The 19,526-nt window shown below is 66.0% G+C and overlaps 1 protein-coding gene across 1 annotated transcript; it reads left to right on the forward strand.

The window, feature by feature from the left end:
* Positions 1-1,414: 1,414 nt before the first annotated feature.
* Positions 1,415-19,330, forward strand: COL9A3 (collagen type IX alpha 3 chain). Its single transcript, XM_036420028.2, has 32 exons — positions 1,415-2,046; positions 2,549-2,617; positions 3,693-3,728; positions 4,258-4,329; positions 4,865-4,918; positions 5,729-5,764; positions 5,938-5,961; positions 6,161-6,214; positions 6,551-6,604; positions 6,898-6,939; positions 7,959-8,015; positions 8,289-8,342; positions 8,767-8,820; positions 9,033-9,086; positions 9,465-9,518; positions 9,875-9,928; positions 10,571-10,624; positions 11,472-11,525; positions 11,633-11,686; positions 11,873-11,917; positions 11,999-12,052; positions 12,126-12,179; positions 12,620-12,673; positions 12,766-12,837; positions 13,621-13,656; positions 14,133-14,177; positions 15,085-15,117; positions 15,239-15,385; positions 15,466-15,520; positions 15,822-16,004; positions 18,053-18,130; positions 18,953-19,330. Exons 1-32 carry the CDS (start codon positions 1,843-1,845, stop codon positions 19,138-19,140), a joined length of 2,178 nt encoding a protein of 725 aa, XP_036275921.2. The 5' UTR covers positions 1,415-1,842; the 3' UTR covers positions 19,141-19,330.
* Positions 19,331-19,526: the final 196 nt, after the last annotated feature.

Here is a 19,526-nt window from a genome sequence, read left to right on the forward strand (position 1 = left end):
GCAGGGGGAGGGGCTGAGATGTGACAGACAAATTGGAAGTCATTTTGGAGGGAGAGGCCCTGCCTGAACTCTCCAGCACCCACCTGGGGAGCGGCCCTCTTTGTGCACCACAGGGAGAGCGCTGATGTGGGTGTGGGACGTCAGACACCTGGTCAGGGACTCCAGTAGTCGGGTCCTGGGTGAGAGCCTGTGGGGTTCAAGTTCAGATAGAGAAGCTTGATGCCAGAAGGAAGCTCCACTGGAGTCGCCCTTGGGTCTGTCCAGCAGTGGGGACCTAGGGACAGCCAGGCAGCTCCAGTACACTGACCCCCAAGCTGTGGCCCCTATCCCCAGGCCCAGGCAGCTGGGCTTGGCGGCAGGGGCCGCTCTGGGGTGGGGAAGGGTCTGCTGGGAGCTGGGGCTGGCGTGTTTCAGGCCGTGGAGCAGGATGCCAGATACCAGGTGGCTCCCGAAGGAGCTGGAGGCCAGCGGGGCTTCCTTGGGAGTGGAGGGACAGCTGGGAGACACTGAGGCTGGAGTTGGGGGGAACTGGTCTTGCTCCCCAGACCCCAGGCTTGGGGTGGCGATGGAGCTTCCGCAGCCCGCTGCTGTCTGTAAGACCAGCATGGCTCCGGTTCCACGGAGGGCGGGAGCTCAGCCTCTGGATTCTTCCCGATACACGTCGCCCTCCCAGCTGAGCGTGTGGCCCAGCCTGACGGGGTTCTTGTAGCCCGGTGCTCCCTGAGGCTCCCTTTCATGGTTCACCCATCGCCTCTCATCTGAATTCACATAGTCTCAAAAGTCCTGCGTCCCCACCTGGCTGGCGTGGCTCGGGGTTGAGCATCGACCTATGAACCAGGAGGTCATGGTTCAATTCCCGGGCAGGGCAGATTGATCCCTAGTGCGGGGCATGCAGGATGCAGTCAGTGATCCTCTCTCATTGGTATTTCTATCTCTCTCCCTTCCTCTCTGAAATCAATAAAATCTCATATTTAAAAGTATATTTGTTAAAAAGTCCTGCGTTCCCACATGTGGAAATGAAGCTGACGCGGTATGCAATGACCTCTAAATGTTCAAGTATCTTGGGGCGGGCCTGTAGGTGGCCCCTAGGTTGGCCATGGAGGCCACCTGGCCCCAGGCGCTGCCCCTTCCCCTCCCAGAGTGAGTAATCAGTTTGCCAAATCCAGGGGCCCCTGAGCTGCCAAGGGCTTGGGGAAGCGGAGCACCCGCCTCAGCCGTAGAGTCCCTCTCATCACCTCAGCCGTAGAGTCCCTCTCATCACCACTGGCTCAGGTCTCAGGTGGTCTTTCCATTCGGCCAGAGCCACCACTTTGCTCTCCTTTGGGACGAGGGGTGCCTTTGCCAGCCATGGCTCACGAGGATGGACCACACAGTGTAAAGTTTGGGGTAAGGCCCAGAAGCAAGAGGTGTCCCCAGCCTGGCAGGCATGGCCCTAGACTTTTGCCCATGGTGGGGCCCATGGGGGGCTGGTCTAAACCCTGCACAGGGCACTCACCTTCTCTGGGGTCTTCCTGGGCCTCGGCAGCCTGGGGCCCCGCAGGGCCTGGGGAGGGCAGGCAGCTTCCGCACTCCGTCTCTCAGATTAAAGGGCCCCTTCCCCCAGGAGCCCTCAGCGCGGGGCTCCACGCCCGGGAGGCGCGGGAAGAAGAGAGTGTCTTTCTGTGTCTCTAAAAGGTGTATGTGTCTAACTCGCCAGTCGGGGTAATTTTAACTCAGAGGCTGACCAAAAACATGCTACTGGCTGCTCCCACCCCACCCCCACCCCAGCCTTCCTCCCGCAGCTGGACTGGGAGGCTCCAGGGCAGCGCGGAAGCCCCTGCCCACCTTGGTGGGCCCCGCTGAATGGGGGGTTTGTGTGCGGCCAGAGGGGCGGGAACTGGCGACCTGCCCGCCACCTGCCCCGCCCTCCAAACGGGAGCCCCAGAGCCCCTGGCCGCGCCTCCAGCGCCACTCAGCGCACCAGCCATGGCCGGAGCCCCCGCGCTGGCCCTGCTCCTGCTCGGGCCGCTCCTGGCCGGGCAGCTCCTGCCCGGGACCGAGGCGCAGGTGAGCACGGGGCGCAGGAGAGCTGGGCTCGCCCGGCGCCTGGGGGGGGGCCCGGGCTCTGGTGTCAGACACGGAGCAGTGCAGCCTGGGGGCCGCCCCCACCTCAGCCGCCTGGGCCAGCCAGCGAGTGAGCTGGGACGTGGAGAATGGCACAGCCCTGCCGCGGCTGCCAGGCTGAGCCCGCCGGCACCGGACTCCGCGTGAGCCCCGGAGGCTGCCGGCCCTCCCAGGCTAGGGTGCACCACCGCCGAGACCACAAAGCGGCTTTGTTCCCGCTCCCTGCGGGCACAGCCATTCCTGCCGCACAGATGCGGCAGTAGACAGTGGCGGGGCGGGGGGCATCGCTGAAGCCAGTGGGGTCATGAGCCCTTGCCAGACCCCAGTGCTGCTCGACCCTGGGAAGAAGGGACGCTCCATCGGACTGACCCAAGCGCCAACCAGGGGACCCACCTCGGGGAGGGATGGAAAGTCCCAGGTGCCTAGTGACATTTCTCCGTTTCAGAAAGTGGGACCTCGGGGTCCTCCTGGCCCCCAAGGGCCACCTGGAAAGCCGGGCAAAGATGGCGTTGATGTGAGTTCGGGGCACGGGGAGGGCCCAGGAGGGTTCTGTGGGGTTCTAGCTCTGCTCCAACCTTTACAGGCCCTGGGCAGGCTGGGCGAGGGTGGGCGATGAGCCAGACCCTGGTGGGATATGAAACAAAGACGATCCTTGTTCCTACCTGGGACACACCCCACGGGACTCCATGGAGGGGGGAGCTGCATGGTGGTCTTTAGACTGGGAATGTGGCCACTGAGGTGTGTGTCTCTGGGTCCCCAGGGCCTGTACTCCTGTACTCTGGGGGCTGGTGTGGAAGTGCGGGGCCTGACCCTCTTCGTGGGTCTGGTTGGGGCTGCTGGGGGCTGAAGTCAGCCTTGGAGGGGCTTGGCCTGCACTGCGTCCCTGGTAGTTGCCCGGGCCAGCAATGTGGGGAGCAGCTGAAATCCTGCAGCCTGTCCCCCAGGGGCCGTCTGGGGTGAAAGCCCCTCCATCCAGGCCCCCCCCCCACGAACGGCAGGGGCCCCTCCAAGGCATTCCTCACCCATCCTTTCCCCTCTGAGTCCCCCAGGCCCTGCCGGCCACAGGTGGCCCTGAGCCTTGCCCTCAGCCTGGACCCCACACCTCTCCCGCCTGGCGGGGCACTTGGCACCCAGGGCTCCCGGACCACGGCGATCATTCCTCCTGAGGATCCTCCCTCACACCTGCCTGGAGCCTCGGTTAAAGGGCCTGGAGGTCATGGCAGGGAGGCTTGGCTGCCTTCGGGCTGCAGGGTCTGGGGCTGCCCTGCTGGGCAGATTCGGGCAGCAGGCTCTCAGCGCTTCCTGCAGCTTTTCCAGCAGCGGAGGAGCTAGGCTTGTTGGAGCCATCCCCTTGGCCCTGGGGTCATGGCTCTCAGCTGGCAAAGTGATCCCCAAAAGCAGTGTCGCCATGTCCAGCCAGCCCCTCTCCCCAGTGCCTGCCTCAGCACCTGGCCCAGAGGGAGGCCCTCGGTGTGGGTGACCGGGTGAGGGGCTCCGGCTTGTCTTCCGGGCAGGGCCTCGGGGCCCAGCACTGCTCCCGGGCGGGGTCTTCAGGGACGCTGGTCACGGAAGGTGTCTCCCCTCTGCAGGGAGAAGCTGGTCCTCCGGGTCTGCCGGGGCCCCCGGTGAGTGTCCTGGCTGTGGTGGGGGAGGGTGGCCTAAAACAGAGGGGTCATTGACACCCCTTCCCACCGCACTGGGCTGGGCGAGGAGCAGGGCTGAGCGGAAGGGGCGGGAGGAGGGTGTGTGCAGAGTCCGTGGGGCTCAGGAGGCTGGCTTGAGGCTTTCTTTGGGCCAGTGCCCGCGGCGAGGAGTGCAGCCCGCAGGGAGGCTGGCTAGAGGTCCCCCCGTGGGCCCCAGAGCTGTGGGGGCCCGGATTGAGGGTCCCACAGTCAGCCCGCGGCCAGAGCGGGCGCCGTGTCCAGGTGGAGGTTCTGAAGATGTGGGCAAGTCAGGGTCCTCAAGAGGGAGGCCCTCCTGGGCCAGTGCTGGGTGGGGGCTGGCAGGTGACCCCAGCTGGGTGGGTCTGCAGCCACGGGCAGGGCCGGCCCCTCTTGCCTGCCGAGGGTGCCCGAACTGGAAAACACTTGATTTCTTGGTGAGGCCAAGGCTCCCCACTGGACCCTTCCCGACGCCTCTGCCCTTCCCCCACAGGGACCAAAGGGGGCCGCGGGGAAGCCGGGGAAGCCAGGAGAGGTGGGGCTGCCCGGGCTGCCTGGCGTGGACGTGAGTGTCTTTCCCTCTTCCCTCCCCTGGGCCCCTCCCCTCTGGGCTGGAAGGGCTCCTCCCCGCCCCAGCAGTCAGGGTTCACTGCTGCTCTAGCGGGGCCTGCGCTGGCCTTTTCCCAGAGCCCAGTCTGGCCTGGCCAGCAGAGGACAGAGCCCACCACAGCAGAGCGAAGTCCCACCAGCTCTGCTTACTGGGACAAACACCCGTTATCCAGGCCCCTACCAGCCCCGCCTGTCGGCCATCGGCGGCTCAAGGCCTGGCCCCAAGACCACGGGGTTGAGGCCTGGAAGGGATTGCTGGGCTCGCCAAGCCAGCAACGGCTCCAGGCGCCGGTTCCCGCCGCTGCCTCCCTGCCCCCAGAGGCTCTGGGCCCGGGGGGACAGTGGATGCCAGCACAGGAAGGTGCCGGGCCGAGGGTCTTCTCGGCCGCTCTGGACTCAGTGTGGTTAGGGAGGGGCCCATGTTTTTCCCCTGCACGGGGGAGGGGGCACCTCCTCTCCATGGAACCCCGCAAGCCCTGCCTTTCTCCCAGGGTCTGACTGGCAGGGAAGGACCACCTGGACCCAAGGGCGGCCCTGGAGAGCGGGTGAGTGCCCGCAGCACGGGAGGGGCTGCAGTTCAGCCCAGGGCGAGCTCGGGGCTGGGGGCCCTGCAGGGCTGCAGGACAGCAGGCGACATGGGTGGCAAGTGCTCAGCCCCCATTCCACACCGACTCTGGGCGGAGTTGTCCCGGCATTCAGACTGTTAGGGAGGCGGATATGGTTGGGGTGATGGGCCCCACATGCCCTTCTGCTCCCCGGGTGATCACCACCCTGTCTCTGTGCCCACCCAAGAGGCCCGGGGTCGCCCAGGCTGTGCCCCAAGTCTGACCATCGTTTCCTGACCGACCAGCCCGGCACCCTGTCCACTCCCCATTCTGAGCAGTGACTGTCCCCCCCAGTCCTGGCGCAGAGGGTGAGAGGCCGAGGGAGAGACGCCAGGGAACTCGCTGTAGGAGGGGGGACAAGGGCGAGAGTGCAGCTGTGGCCGGGGCCCTCTGGTGCCGAGAACTCAGGGTCTCTGCAGGGAGCCTGCGTGGGCAGGAGGAGAGTGGCCTCAGGACAAGGACCGTGTCTTCAGGATGCTGGACGACAGGAGGACGGCGGGCACCTGGGCTGCCCGGGGTTCGGGCTCCTCCGCGGGCCCAGGTGGAGGGCTCAGTGACCTCTGACCTCAACCACCAGGGGCTGGGACCAGTCCCAGGTGGCCAGGCAGCAGAGGGAGCCCTCCCAGGACCCCGCCTCCTGTAAAACGCGCCCCTCCTCGGAGCCGTGGGATGGATCTGGGAGGAAGGGAACAAGTTTGCAGACAGAGTGGTGACTGGCCCATCCCATTCCTGACACCATTTCCTTCTCAGGGAAGCCTGGGACCCCCGGGGCCGCCCGGGCTTGGGGTGAGTACGGTCTCTCCTCCTGGTGGGAGTCGGAGGAGCTGCAGGGTCTGAGCAGGGTGAGGGCCCAGGCCCTCTCCTCTGCTGACCCTCCCAGGGGGTGGGGAGGCTGGGGGAGCGGGGTGCGCACACCCGTCCTGTCCCCAGCAGCTCTGACCCCATGCTTGGCTTCGCAGGGCAAAGGCCTTCCCGGACCCCCTGTGAGTACCCACAACCCTCATGGCCCTGAGCAAGCACCCCACCACACCCAGAGCCAGCCGGCTGCCAGGCGCCCAACCAGGGCTGGGGGGTTCCGGGGGGACAGAGACATGGCGCCCCTGGAGTCTCAGTCCCTTCAGAGAGGGCGGGCGTCAGCGGGTGGCTCTGACTCCTCACCCCCAGCCTCACTTCTTCCCTCAGGGAGAGGCGGGCGTCAGCGGGCTCCCAGGCGGCCTGGGCCTCCGGGGCCCCCCGGTGAGTGGCTGCCAGACCTTCCCACTGCTGGGCGCAGGCGCTGTGCTCGCCAAGACCCCGAACTCAACCTCCAGGGGCCTCCCACCTTCCACCCTTCCCCTTCTCCCCTCCCCTCCCCCCCGCTTCCCTCCCATGATGGAAGCTGTGGCTGACACCCAGGGCCTGGGACCGGCCGGGCCTCGGAACCACAGACTCTAGGACAAGGCCGGGGGGCGGTAGGCAGAGCTGGGAGCAGCCCCCCAAGGACACAACCCGAGAGGCTTCTCCCTGGAAGCAGCTGGTCCCCTCACCTCAGGTGGGGCTAGGCCTGTGCACCTAAGTCATAACATCCCCCAGGGACCCTCTGGACTCCCAGGCCTGCCTGGCCCTCCAGGACCTCCTGGACCCCCTGTGAGTACCGGGCGGGGCCTCTGGGTGACTGCATGGTGGCCTGCTCCTCTGTCCCCAACACCCTTCCCCCTGCCCTCACCCAAGATCTGTGCCCACACCCTCCCCGATGGGGTCCAGGCCCGGCAGAGGGTGCGGTGGTCAGGGCTCTGTCCTGGTCACATGCCCTGCAGACGGGCCAGTAGCACTGACCACAGGAGGGATGAGGGCCCAAAGTCGCTAATGGTCCCTGGGTGGCGGGGGCGGGGAGGCAGGGAAGGTGGTGGGCAGTCCACAGTCAGCCATCTCTGTTCCAGGGCCACCCAGGGGTCCTCCCCGAAGGCGCCACTGACCTCCAGGTGGGTGTTTGTGACGGGACTGGGTGCCTGTCTTGGTGGGAGGGGCTCAGAGATCCGTCTGGGAAATCAGCCCATTCCCGCCTGGAAGGAAGGCAGAGATGGGGTCTGGGCACAGCCTCCCCCACCCTGTCCCCCTCACCCCTGTCCCAGGCCAGCCCCGCAGGAGCCACACACAGCAGCGAGAACCCAAATTAGGCAAAACCCAACTGCACACCCAGCCGCCCAGCCAGCCGCCCAGCCGTCACACAGGGTCCGGACTGCTCCCTGCTCTCTGGCCATCCCGCGTGGCCAGGGGGCGGGGGCGGGGGCGGGCCAGGTCTGTTTCTCCGCCCGGCGGGGGCATGCTCTGGAGGCCGGCAGCTGGCTCCCCGCGTCTTCTCTTCCCGAGTGAGAGCCGTGGCTGAGCTGCCGATGGGTCCGCCCAGACACTGCCTCGGCTGCGTGGAATGACCGAGAATCCCTAGCCCCCCCCCCCAGCCTCCCCACGCGGAGCGTCCGGTCCTTCCGGAGGCGCCTGGCGCTGGCTCACCGCGGGGAGCAGCTGCATGAAGGCGCCTTTGTGCGCGCAGACACCGGCTGAATAGCCGCCTGGAGCTGTGGCGCCTGCGCTGGGGCGGGGGAATCGGAGCCAGCAGCCAGGGAGCCTGGGCAGCCCTGAATGAGGCTCGTGTGGTCCGTTAGGAATGGCCCATCTCAGGGCCCTGGTGCTGAGCTCAGAGTTCCCATGGGTCCCCGTTGTCTGGGAGGGGTCTGACACTTGTTTTCTTTTCTTTTTTTCTTTTTAGAAAAAATATATTTTATTGATTTTTTATAGAGAGGAAGGGAGAGAGATAGAGAGCTAGAAACGTCGATGAGAGAGAAACATCGACCAGTTGCCTCTTGCACACCCCCTACCGGGGATGTGCCCACAACCAATGTACATGCCCTTGCCCGGAATCGAACCCGGGACCTTTCAGTCGGCAGACCGCGCTCCGCCACTGAGCCGCACCGGCTTCGGCTGACACTCTGTTTTCTGACAGTGCCCCGCCGTCTGCCCGCCAGGACCTCCCGGGCCCCCCGGAATGCCAGGGTTTAAGGTGAGTGGTGTGGCCGCGGTGACTCAGACCCCACAGGGGCAGCCCAGCACCTGGGTGGGTGGAGATGGGAGTCTAGAAAGGGGGCTGGCTTCCCACCCTGCCTGGGGGCCTTGCTCTACCCCGCCAACCAGCAGAGAGGGCTCTTTCCCGCTCCAGCTGCCCCCTGTGACCAGCCCTGTCCCAGCCTGGGCTGTGTGCCCATGGGGCCTTGGCTCAGGGCTGTGGGGGGAGGGGGTGTCAGACTGTGGCTCATCACCTACCACTGGCTTTCAGGGACCCACCGGCTACAAAGGGGAACAAGGAGAAGTCGGCAAAGACGGCGAGAAGGTACCCTGGTGGTGGCAGTTGGAGGGGAGGGCATTTGAGTGGGGGGCGGGGTGAGTGGCTGCGGTGGCATCGAGGGCGTGCCCAACTGAGAAGCTTCTGTGCACACGTCCCCCACCGGCTGGGCAGGCCTCACTGCTGGCCAGAGAAGGCTGGCTTCAGCTCCAATGGCCCCGAGCAGCCCTGCCACGGTCCCTACAGCCACTGCCGCTAGAGGGCATCTTCTTCTCTCCACAGGCCGGCCTGAGGCCGGTGCCCTCCAGCATGGTGCCCTCCACATGGGCAGCAGACACCCAGTCAGGAGGAGGTGTCTGGGAGCCTGTCTCTGGAGGCGGGCCAGCGTGAGGGGCGGGGCAGGTGGGCATGGAAGGGGCTGTGAGTGCTGGGCCTGACCCAACCACCATCACTTTCTCCGCCTCCTCTGCAGGGTGACCCCGGCCCCCCTGGGTCCCCCGGCATTCCTGGCACAGTGGGGCTGCAGGTGAGTAGGGGAGGGTCTGGACAGGATGATGATGTGGGATGGGAGCCCTTGGACAACTCGAGGCTGGGGGGGTGGTCCCTTCCTCTCAGGGTGCTAATCCCCACCTCTCAGGGCCTGAGCGGAGGCTGGGCTTCTGGAGAAGTCACCGGGGTCACTCAGTGGCGCCCGGGGGCTCTGGCCTGGGCCCTGCATCTCTGGCTCTCTCCCCACAGGGCCCTCGGGGGCTCCGAGGACTGCCAGGGCCGCTTGGGCCCCCTGGGGACCGGGTAAGTGTGCCAGCACCTACCCACCAGTCTCCCCCCGCCCGCACGTGGTGGGCTTTGGCCAGGCCGTCAGCAAGGGGGGCTGGGGGCCACCTCCAGACCTTCCCAGTGGCCACAGAGGGGCTGAGTGACGTGGCAAGGCTGCCTCTGAGCCTTGGAGAGGGGCCGGCTCCAGAGCTGGCTGTGGGGGCTCTGTGGCCGGTCCGGAGGAGGGGACAGAGGAGGCCTTGGCCAACGGGAAGGGGCTCGGGACCACTGGGCGGCTGACGAAGGACGAGTCTGCGGGGTGCTCGAGGCAGGGCCTTCCACAGGGAGCAGGGTCCTCTGTGGGGTGCTGGCCAGGTTCAGAAGTGAGGCCCCGATGCCCCCTCTTCTCTGCAGGGTCCCATCGGGTTTCGAGGACCCCCCGGGATCCCAGGAGCCCCCGGGAAAGCGGTATGTGTGAGCCCATGCAGGCCCAAGCTCCCTTTCCCTTCCTCCTCTTCACTCAGACTCCTCCCCAGCCCCGCTGGGCTTCACTGCCCTTCCCCAGGGCTGAGCCCTTCTGCTCTGTGGGCACCTGGGGAGAGCGTTTGCCAAAGAAGCAGGCCTGTCCCTCGTGGGAGACTGGCACCTGCTCTTTCTGGAATGGAGTGAGGTGTGGTCAGAGCTCTTGGCCTCTGTGACCCTCAGCAGCCTCGGCCCTGGCACCTCTGACCACTTGCAGGCGGATCCTGCCAGTCACGCCTCAGTCCAGCTCTCCCACTTGCTTGAGTTGTGAACTCTGGCCTTGTCCCCCCTTGTCATTTCAGGGTGACAGAGGCGAGAGGGGCCCAGAGGGGTTCCGTGGGCCCAAGGGTGACCTCGTAAGTGAGAGAAGCTTGGGTCTTTCCTCAAAAGGACCTGGCCCGGGGGCATGGGGGGGACACACGGATGTCATGTGCCCGGGACACGGGTGGGTGGGCTGAGCCACCGGGCAGGGAGGGGCCTGGCCTGCCTGGGAGCCCTCCACCCCATTTGCCCAGCAGCTCCTTGAAGCTGTGGCCATCGGACAAGTCCCTGCCCCGAGCAGCGGGCTTGGGCCATAGGACCCACCTCCTGGGCGCACATCCTGGCTACGGACACGTCACCGAGAGGCCTGGACAGCAGTGCTTGACCTTGTGCAAGGCTGCACAGCTGTGAGGTGAAGTCACACTGATGCCGACACACCCGGTGCTCCGCAGCAAACCTAAGTAAAGCCGAGAGGTGGTCAGGCGATTGGATGACGGTCCCCAAACTGGCACTTGACTGCGGACACCAGCCAGTTCTTTCCTGGACTGAGCTGGCCACCCAACACTATGTGTCCACAGGCCCAAAGCCAGGGCCCTGCAAGGGGACTGGCCGACGCGGCCGTTCCCTGACCAAGCACCACGCCGGGTCCAGGGCCACGGCAAGGTCACCGGGAACGACTGATAAGATGGGCGGCACGTCCCTCCAGTTCCAGCTGTAACGGCTCACGTGTCTTTTAGGGCCGACCTGGTCCCAAAGGAGTCCCCGGCGTGGCAGGGCCTGTGGGAGAGCCGGTGAGTGCCCGCGGCCGGCCAACGCGGTGCTTCCTGGCACCTGCACCGCGTCCCCCTCCAGGCACAGCTGTCATCCTCTGGAAACACGTGATCAGTTTCCCCTCTCACGGGCCCGGCCGTCCTGTCACTCTGACCCCCAGGGGCGCAGGGGAGGCGGGCAGGTGGCTGAACCTCTCTGTAATCTGGGGCACGTGAGATGTAGGCGGGCAGGACCAGCAAACACACATGCAGGACACCCGCCCATGCCCCCTTGCCCCTGCTACGTGCCCACACTCAGCCCACCCTCCTGGAGCTCAGGCCCTCGTGCCCTGAGCAGGACACCTGAGCCCGGAGGCGGCTGAGGGCGGTGGGCAAGAGGCACTGCGGTCCCTGCCTTCCCCAGACGCGGCTGTGCCCTCAGTTCCAAATGAGTGTGGGATCAGACAGGCCTGGCCCCAGCCTCAGTCTCCCCATCTGTAAAGCAGGACCCCCTAGGGACTGTGAGGAGTCTGGATGAGGTGGAGGGTGGCACGTGGTTCCTCAGGCGCTCGATGAACATCAGGGTGCATCCTCACCACCCTTCCAGGCCTGCACCCCTCCCAGCCAACCCCCTCCCAGCTACCCCCTTCCCTGCCCGCGCCCCCTCCCTTGCCCGCGCCCCCTCGCCTGGGTGGTCTCAGGGCAGCACAGGTTACTAAGCTGTGGCCACTGAGCCATGAGACCAGCTCAGAGTCCTCTGGCTCAGGAGGAGAGTCAGTGTGGGGAGGGGGCACTGCCCAAGCAGGTGGCCTGGAGGGGGATGGGACAGGGGAGGGGTGTGGAGTGGCGGACACTGCCGGTCAGACCTCGTGCCATTGCCTATCCCCAGGGCATGCCAGGCAAGGACGGCAGGGATGGCGTGCCAGGACAGGATGGTGAGAAGGTGGGTACTTGGCCAGCGAGGAGATGGGTACCTGGAAGGGTGGAGGGGTCTGTGGGGAGTTTAGCCTCCTGGGCTGCAGCACCCCATCACCCCCGAATCTCCCACAGGGAGAGGCTGGCCGCAATGGTGCCCCAGGAGAGAAGGGTCCCGGTGGGCTGCCGGTGAGTGGTGGTCCCAGGGGCCGGGCTGCGGGGTGTTCCCGGCACAGGGCGGCTCCTGGGTCCCTGGCTGGGGCTGGTGCAGGGGTCTCTGCGAAAGGAAGCTCCTCAGCCATTGGGGTTCTCTGCTTCCGGCCCATGTGCTCCCCCTGGACTCGGCAGCTCTGACCCCTGGCCTCTGTCCTGCAGGGTCTCCCCGGGCGAGCAGGGTCAAAGGGTGAGAAGGGAGAACTGGTAGGTGGCTTCTTTCTCCGGGGGCGGGTGGGAGGGGAGAGCCCAGCCCAGGGTCCTAGATGGCGGTCCCCCTCTGTGCAGGGCAGAGCTGGAGAGCTGGGCGAGGCTGGCCCCTTAGGAGAGCCCGGCATCCCGGTGAGTGTCCCAGCCCCACCCGCCCCCCACCGAGGGCACCGACCCTGCTGACGCCTCCCTCTCTCCCTGCCAGGGCGGCGCCGGCGTGCCCGGGGAGCGCGGGGAGGCCGGCCACAGGGGCTCAGCGGTGAGTGGGGACGAGCGTGGGCAGGGGCTGGCCAGGAGCCACCCCCCATGACCTGTGGGGCTGGGATGGCATTTGGGGTTCATCCAGGGCTGAGCACAGGAAACCTAGGCGATGGTGAGGGCCAGAGCGGTCCTGCTCAGAGACGTCAGTGCTGAGGGGACAAAGCCATGACCGGCCTCGAGCCTGGGAGGGGCCGTGGGGCTCCCAGGCCGGGGGCCCGCCACGGAGGGAGACGGTGGCCACACCAGCCACAGCCCGGAGGCCTGGGCGTGGGCCCCACCAAGTCTGGCCCCACGTGTGCCTGACCTAGCCTCTGGGAACCCCCAGCTACCCACAGGGCACCCCCTCTGCCCCTTACACCTTGTGACGGCTGGCCCAGTGCCTGTGTCCTCCCTCCCCCCCGGGAGGCAGGGCTGGACTCACCTTCGTTCTGATTTCAGGGGGCGCTGGGCCCGCAAGGCCCTCCCGGGGCCCCTGGCATCCGAGGCTTCCAGGTGGGTGAGGCTCGGGGCAGGTTTGTGCCCGGTGAGCCCAGGTGGGCCGGCTGGCGGGGCGCGGCGGTGCTGACGGCGGCCTCTGTCTCCAGGGCTGGAAGGGCAGCGTGGGGGACCCTGGCCTGCCAGGCCCCCAGGGCCTCCGCGGCGGCGTGGGCGACCGGGTGAGTGCACAGGGTCACGTTGCCCTGAAATAACCATGACAACCTCACTCCAAACCCCGGGCTGCCCGCGGCCACCTCCCCGAGCCGCCCCTCGCGGTCTGGTGACACCAGCAGTTCGAGGCGGGTCCCTCCTGTCTGGGACGGTGGAGCACAGAGGGTGCCGGGCCGGCTGTGGTCACCAGATGGCCGGGTGCCGGAGGGCCTCTGGGAGGACTGTGTGTCCGCCACCCCCGGTCTGGGGCACATCTGCCCCTGCCCCTGGCCCAGGCCCTGGGAGACACCGGGGGGCCCGGGCCACGGCCTGTGGAAGACGGCCCTTCATCAGCCTCGGGCAGGATGCTCCCCCGCATGAGGACTGGGGGGAGGCTCAGCCCCTCCCGGCCCCGCAGCGGCCGCCCGTGGTCCAGTCGCCCCCCCTGGGGCAGTCAGACTTGTCTCTGGTTCTTACGCTGCTGTTTGAGCAAATGGGCCGTTTGCATGTTGATGTTGTGGGGCCACCTCTTCCCAGACAGGCCCCAGCCTCACAGCGACTCAGCACCCAGGGGACTGGGCCCAGGGCTGGGTGTGGAGGTGCTAGAAACAGACCGACACAGAGAGGGCCGGGAAGCAGTCAGCCCTGCCGCGCGGCCCCTGCGAGACGGGCGGTTGGAGGGAAGACCCTGAGACCTCAAGGGGCACGCACAGAGGGGCACACATGAGCCCAGCTTTGGGGCTGAGCGTCCAGGGAGGGAGCACATGCCTTCTGTTCCCTGATTCCCCTAACACTGAGCCTTCTCTCTGCAGGGCCCCGGAGGAGTCACAGGCCCCAAGGGAGATGAGGTGAGCTGGGCCGCCCCCTCTCATGTCCTCCCTCCATCTCTGTCCAAGGCTCTCACTTGCTCCTCACTCCCTCCCAGCGGAGGGACAGCTCTGGGCACCCAGCCCCAGAGCCAGACTGGGACGGGCGGGCGGCCCCACGTCCTCATCCGCCGGCTCCCGCGCCCACAGCAGCTGCTCGGGACTCTCCGGAGAGTGTTCCTGGCCGGCCGGGGAAGCAGAGGGCAGGTCTAGGTTCCCCTGCTTCCCAGGCAGCGCTTTCTCCGCTTTCTCCGGGAACCTGGGGTGGATGGCCTGCCCCCGCCTCTGCTTCCCACCTCCAGCGGCTCCCGGCCCTCCTACTGGTTGGGCCTAGAGCAGTCTGAGCACCGGGTCTCTCCTGGGAGAGAAGTTTCTCACGCCAACAGCAGGTGTGGGCCTGCCCCGCCCCCAGCTTGGGAGCCCCTCGGACCTGCTCACCCTTAACTCTGTCCTTTCAGGGCATCGCGGGCTCCGACGGTCTTCCCGGCGACAAGGGCGAGCTGGTGAGTGTGGTCACGCTCTGCACTGTTCAACAGAAGCAGGCGGCCCCGGCGAGGCTGAGCCAGGCCGCGCGGGCCAGCGAGGCAGGCCGCTGCCGGCCCTGTGCTGTCCTGGGGGAGAGGCGGCCATAGGCCTGGCCCACAAAGGGCGCCCCCTGTGGCCAATGGAGTGAATTACCACAGTTGAGTTTTAATGGGAGAAAACTGGGTTTCTGCTGAGCTAGAACAGGTTAGGTCCAGGGCACTCCTCCGCTCACCGGCAGATACACGTCTGCCCCGGAGGGAGGAGGCCAAGTGGAAAGAGGTTTGCTGGCTCCCACGTGGCACCTAGTCCCATGGCAGCCTCTCCTCTGGGACCCACGTGGCTCAGGCGGCGTCCTTGTCTCGGGCCGAGCCGCACGCGAGGGCAGACTTTCACACTGCAGCCAGGAGTCTCCGAGTGTGCTGCTCTGTGTGGCTGTGCAGGCGGCCTGCCCACGGCCCTGGGAGCCCCGGCCGCTCACCGTGCCTTCCAGCCGGAGCCCCGCTGTGCTCAGGCTGTGAGGCTGACAGCCTGGCTCCTGGTCTCCCTGTGGCCTCAGCGGGCTGCCCCCACGGCCGCCCCGGTGTCCACGGGACCATTCCCCTTACACGGGGCAGCGGCTTCCAGGGGCCGGAGAGGGACTGAGGCCCGTGTGCGACCACAGCAGAAAGGGGATGAGGGGTGTGTGCACGAGGAAGTCCTAGGCAGCGACCAGCACCTCTAGGGAAACTGAGTTGACAGCCATCTTGGAGCCCCGGCCGTGCCCCTGGCCAGGGCGCTGGCCCCGCACTGAGGGCCTCGGGTTAAGTCCTGGTCGGGGCACACTGGGCTGTGGAGTACGTGACCGGGTTTCCCATGTGAGTCTCTAAGAAGCTACCTCTCTTGCAGGGAGCCAGTGGCCCCGTCGGCCCCAAAGGAGAGGTGAGTAGCTCCGGACAGGCCAAGGCCAAGGCCAAGGAGCGGTGCTGGCCGGCCGGCTCCTCGGAAGCCGGGTGGCAGCTGCGGTGGCTGCCGGCCCTCGGAGTCTGTTGTCTCTCCCCAGCCCGGCAGTCGAGGGGAACTGGGCCCCAAAGGCATCCAGGGGCCCAACGGCACCAGCGGCGTGGAGGGTGTCCCGGGCCCGCCGGGGCCGGTGGGCCTGCAGGGGGTGCAGGGCGTGCCCGGCATCACCGGGAAGCCCGGGGTCCCGGTACGTGGCCTCCTCTCAGGGCGGCAGTGGGGGGGGGGGGGCACCGCCCCATGCGCTGACCACCGTTGGGTGAATTCCAGGGGAAGGAAGCCAGTGAGCAGCGCATCCGGGAGCTGTGCGGGGGCATGGTCAGTGGTGAGTGCTCCTCCCTGGACTGCCGCTGCCCGCCGCCCGCGCTGGCCGGGCCTTGCCCACGCAGGGTCCCCCACGCCTGCACGTCCCCGGGGTCACTGAAGACAGTCAGGGCACGCAGCGGCGCCCTCAGGCTTGGCGGGCCAGGAGGCACCTGCACTCGGCCCGCGGGTCTGAGGGGTCTGAGGGAGCGTGCGCCTGCCCTGGGCCCGCAGAGGAGGGCCGAGCGGTCCCGGGCCCTGAGCAGGGCGCCTCTGGGAGGCAGAGTGACCTCCTGACTAACCGCTGCGTCTCTGTCCCGAAGAACAAATCGCACAGTTAGCTGCCCACCTGCGGAAGCCGTTAGCTCCAGGGCCCATCGGTCGGCCCGGCCCGGCCGGCCCCCCGGGCCCCCCGGGGCCTCCAGGCTCCATTGGTCACCCCGGTGCTCGGGGGCCCCCTGGATATCGTGGTCCCACCGGAGAGCTGGGAGACCCCGGACCCAGAGGTGAGTCCAGGCGGCCCCCCAACAGCCCACCCCTGTCCTGCCCTCCTCAGAGCTGTCTCCTCCGCGGGGTGCGGGAGGGAGGAGAGCCGAGGGAGCCAGGGACCTGAGGCACCCAGGCCAGTGGACATTCTGGCCTTGCCTGGCTTCGGTCTCCCCACGCTGCCCTCCTCTGTCCGCGAGAAAGGCTGAGCGTTGGCTGGACCCACCCTGACCACCCGCAGGCACATTTTTAAAAAAATATATTTTTTATTGATTTTTCACAGAGAGGAGGGTAGAGTGACAGAAACATTGATGAGAGAGAAACATCGACCAGCTGCCTCCTGCACGCCCCCCACTGGGGAGGTGCCCGCAACCAATGTACATGCCCTTGGCCAGAATCGAACCCGGGACCTTTCAGTCTGCAGACCGACGCTCTATCCACTGAGCCATACCGGTTTCGGCTGCAGGCACATTTTAAATGTCCTGTTTTCTCCGGTCAGACCACTGTTGTGGGGGCAGGGTTGCTAACCGTGGGAGGCGGTATCAGGGCCTCTTTATACTTAATAGAATGCACCGTCATGAAAATACAGCCACTGCTGTTGCAAAAGGCAGAAATTTCAAAATTCAGAAACCTCCTATGAGCTATGAAGAGCCAGGGAGGGTGATTTAGACAGGAGGTAAGTCCTGGGCGGCTGTGCCCAGTCAGACACGTGCCTGGGGACCTGCGGACACCAGCGTGGCAGATACTGGCCACGGACCTTTTCCCAAAAGGCCTTTAACGCTGACAGCACAGGCGGCTGCAGCCAGGCGGCTCACGATTCCCATTCCTCCCGATTTATTGACCAAATGATTGTGCTTCTGAAAGCTAGCGTAGGGATTGAGCAGTTCCAGCACTAGAGCGTGAGCATGTCAGGTTCACCTTCCATCCCAGAGGCCACATGGCACTGGGTCTCACACACACACACACACACACACACACACACACACACACCCCGTGGTGTGGGGACGGCTCTGCTGGCTGGCTGTCTGTCCGGGTACCAGGAGCAGACAGGCTTTCTCCTCGCAGGGCTCCGAAAGCCTCGCTGCTTCGAAAATAAGATTCAAAACTAGAGTTAATCACCTTTCCCGGCTCTCTCAGGCGGCAATGCGGCCGCCCGCCTTTGTGGGGCAGGCGGCTGCCGCCTCAGCACGCGGCACGGGAGGTGCTGGGGGTGGGGGTGGCTGTGACAGTGATCTGGGAACGTGCAGTGCAGAGCCTCAGGCAAAGCCGTCAGTGCTGAGCTCCCCACCCCAGACACACAGGCCCGGGAGGCCGTTCCTGCCTGCAGTCCTGGTGGCCTTTGTGTGATGATGCCCCCACAACGCTCCCCTGGCCCCACAACGCTCCCCTCCCCTCGCTCCGCTCCGCTCCCCTCCCCTCCCCTCGCTCCGCTCCCCTCCCCTCCCCTCCCCTCCCCTCGCTCCGCTCCCCTCCCCTCCCCTCGCGCCGCTCCCCTCCCCTCACGCCGCTCCCCTCCCCTCGCTCCGCTCCCCTCCCCTCCCCTCCCCTCACGCTGCTCCCCTCCCCTCGCGCCGCTCACCTCCCCTCCCTGGCTCCCTGGGTCCCAGCGGCTCCTAATGCAGAGGCGTCAGGATTGGAAGTCTCCCTGACAGCCACGGAGGCAGCGGCTTTGGTCACCGGGCAGCAGACGAAGGCTCCTCTCCCACGCTGTCCGCTGTCCCCAGGGCTCGCTGCCTCAGGGCAGTCCCTTACCTGGAACGTAGAGTCACAGCCAGCGCAGGCTGACAAACAGGACTCCTGTGGGAGGCCTCGGTGTTGCAAAGACCAGAGCTGGTGGGAGGGGTGGCCAGGATCCCGCAGCTGGCGCGCATGTAAAACACCTGTGCACAACTCGTGGCCGTGTGGGAAACAGGGACACAATGGAATGCTCGATGAGTGACAGGCTTCAGTGCTTCCCAAAGCGGGCACCGGCGGCCGGCCAGGCTCCCGGAGGAGCCTTCTGCGTGCCGTGTGGCTGCCGCCCTGCAGCCTTCGCAGCCCCAGCATCTGCTCTGTCACACCTCCGCAGGAAGCCCAGGGGACCGCGGAGACAAAGGCGTGGCCGGCCCCGGCCTGGACGGACCGGACGGGGACCAGGGCCTCCAAGGTACGGCGTGTCTTCGGCCTTCCCAGTCCCTCCCTTGTGGGCAGCACTGGCGGGGGTCTCAGGTCTGACAGAGGAGGTGCTTTCCGGGGCGACCCTCTGACAACTACTTCAATGCGCGATCGGTTTGCCCGGACAGGCCTCCTGCTCTCCTTTAGTGAAGCAGACTCTGTTAAAGTGTTTAACTAAAGCCATCTAGTATCCATTTCACTTAAATTCTAACAAAATTCTCTCTTGATGGACCCACAAGTACCCTGAATTAAAAAATTCCCCCCTGAATGTTTTAATGTCAAATGTAAGAGCTGTCCTCGGCAAAGGCCAGCTCCCCCTCCCCCCAGCCTTCTGGGGGATTGTTTGGGGTCATTTTCATCTGCACTCACATCCTGGGAGTCCACACAAGGGAGCAGGGCCTTCCCCAAAACCTCACTGCCCCCTTACCCCTCCACACACACCCCAGGTTCCTGGCTTCTCTTCTGCTGATTCTCCTCTGCCACCACCCCCAATCAGGTGACCCCTAGTGAGAGTCTATTGGCTCCCCATCCCTCCTTCCCATGCATCCCCACCTCTCACTCCTGCCACCACACCATGCGCCCCTCTGAGCGTAGTCTGAGCTGCCACACTGGATGCGACCCAGACCCTGCCCCTGCCTCCGGCCTCCCGCCCAGGGGCTCCGCCCTGCGGCTCTCCAGGCTGGGCTCTCCTCCCTCGGTTTCCAGGGTTTGGAGACAAGCCAGTAACAGTGTGGGGAGGCCTGCAGGTGGACGGGGAGTCCCACTGGGGCTCAGTCTCATGACATCTACACGCATCTTCCTTCTCTGCCTCAAGGACCCCAAGGTGTGCCTGGTGTGGGCAAAGACGGCCAAGACGGCGCCCACGGCGAGCCTGGGCTGCCCGGGGATCCTGGCCTTCCTGGTGCTGTTGGTGCGCAGGGGACCCCCGGCATCTGTGACACCTCGGCTTGCCAAGGAGCCGTGATGGGCGGCAGCGAAAAGTCAGGTCCTAGAAGCTCCTAAAACACAGCCTAGAAAGTGAGAGTGACGCCAATCGAAGCAGAAGCTCTGGAGGGACACCGGGACCAGCAGCGTCCATTTCTGAGGAGAGCCACACCGTGTGCGACGGCCAGCGAGGCCTTGCTGCCTGCTGCATCCTCGGCCCCGAGAGCATCCTCCAGCCGCTGGGGAAGTCCTGTCTGGTGTGTGTGCAGCGGCTGTTCGGCTGTGATGTTGGACCCTGAACACAGCCCTGTGTGGACAGAGAGTACACAGTGTGTACAAGCCCATGAGAAATCCAGCAACTTGTTTACATGGCATTTGTGTACACTAAGATATAATCCCAATAAAATGATAAATTCAAATTCATGACTGACCACAGTGTAACAAAAAACAAAGGATTTCACATA

The sequence above is a fragment of the Pipistrellus kuhlii genome, unplaced genomic scaffold, assembly GCF_014108245.1.
Source record: "Pipistrellus kuhlii isolate mPipKuh1 unplaced genomic scaffold, mPipKuh1.p scaffold_m20_p_60, whole genome shotgun sequence".
Lineage (NCBI taxonomy): Eukaryota > Metazoa > Chordata > Mammalia > Chiroptera > Vespertilionidae > Pipistrellus > Pipistrellus kuhlii.

Bases quoted from the DNA above. Each gene is read 5' to 3' on its own strand.
- COL9A3 (XM_036420028.2), top strand. From the start codon at position 1,843: ATGGGGGGTTTGTGTGCGGCCAGAGGGGCGGGAACTGGCGACCTGCCC. The intron at 8,016-8,288 runs GTGAGTGGTGTG...ACTGGCTTTCAG, and splicing joins CCGGAATGCCAGGGTTTAAG to GGACCCACCGGCTACAAAGG. The intron at 18,131-18,952 runs GTACGGCGTGTC...CTCTGCCTCAAG, and splicing joins CGGGGACCAGGGCCTCCAAG to GACCCCAAGGTGTGCCTGGT.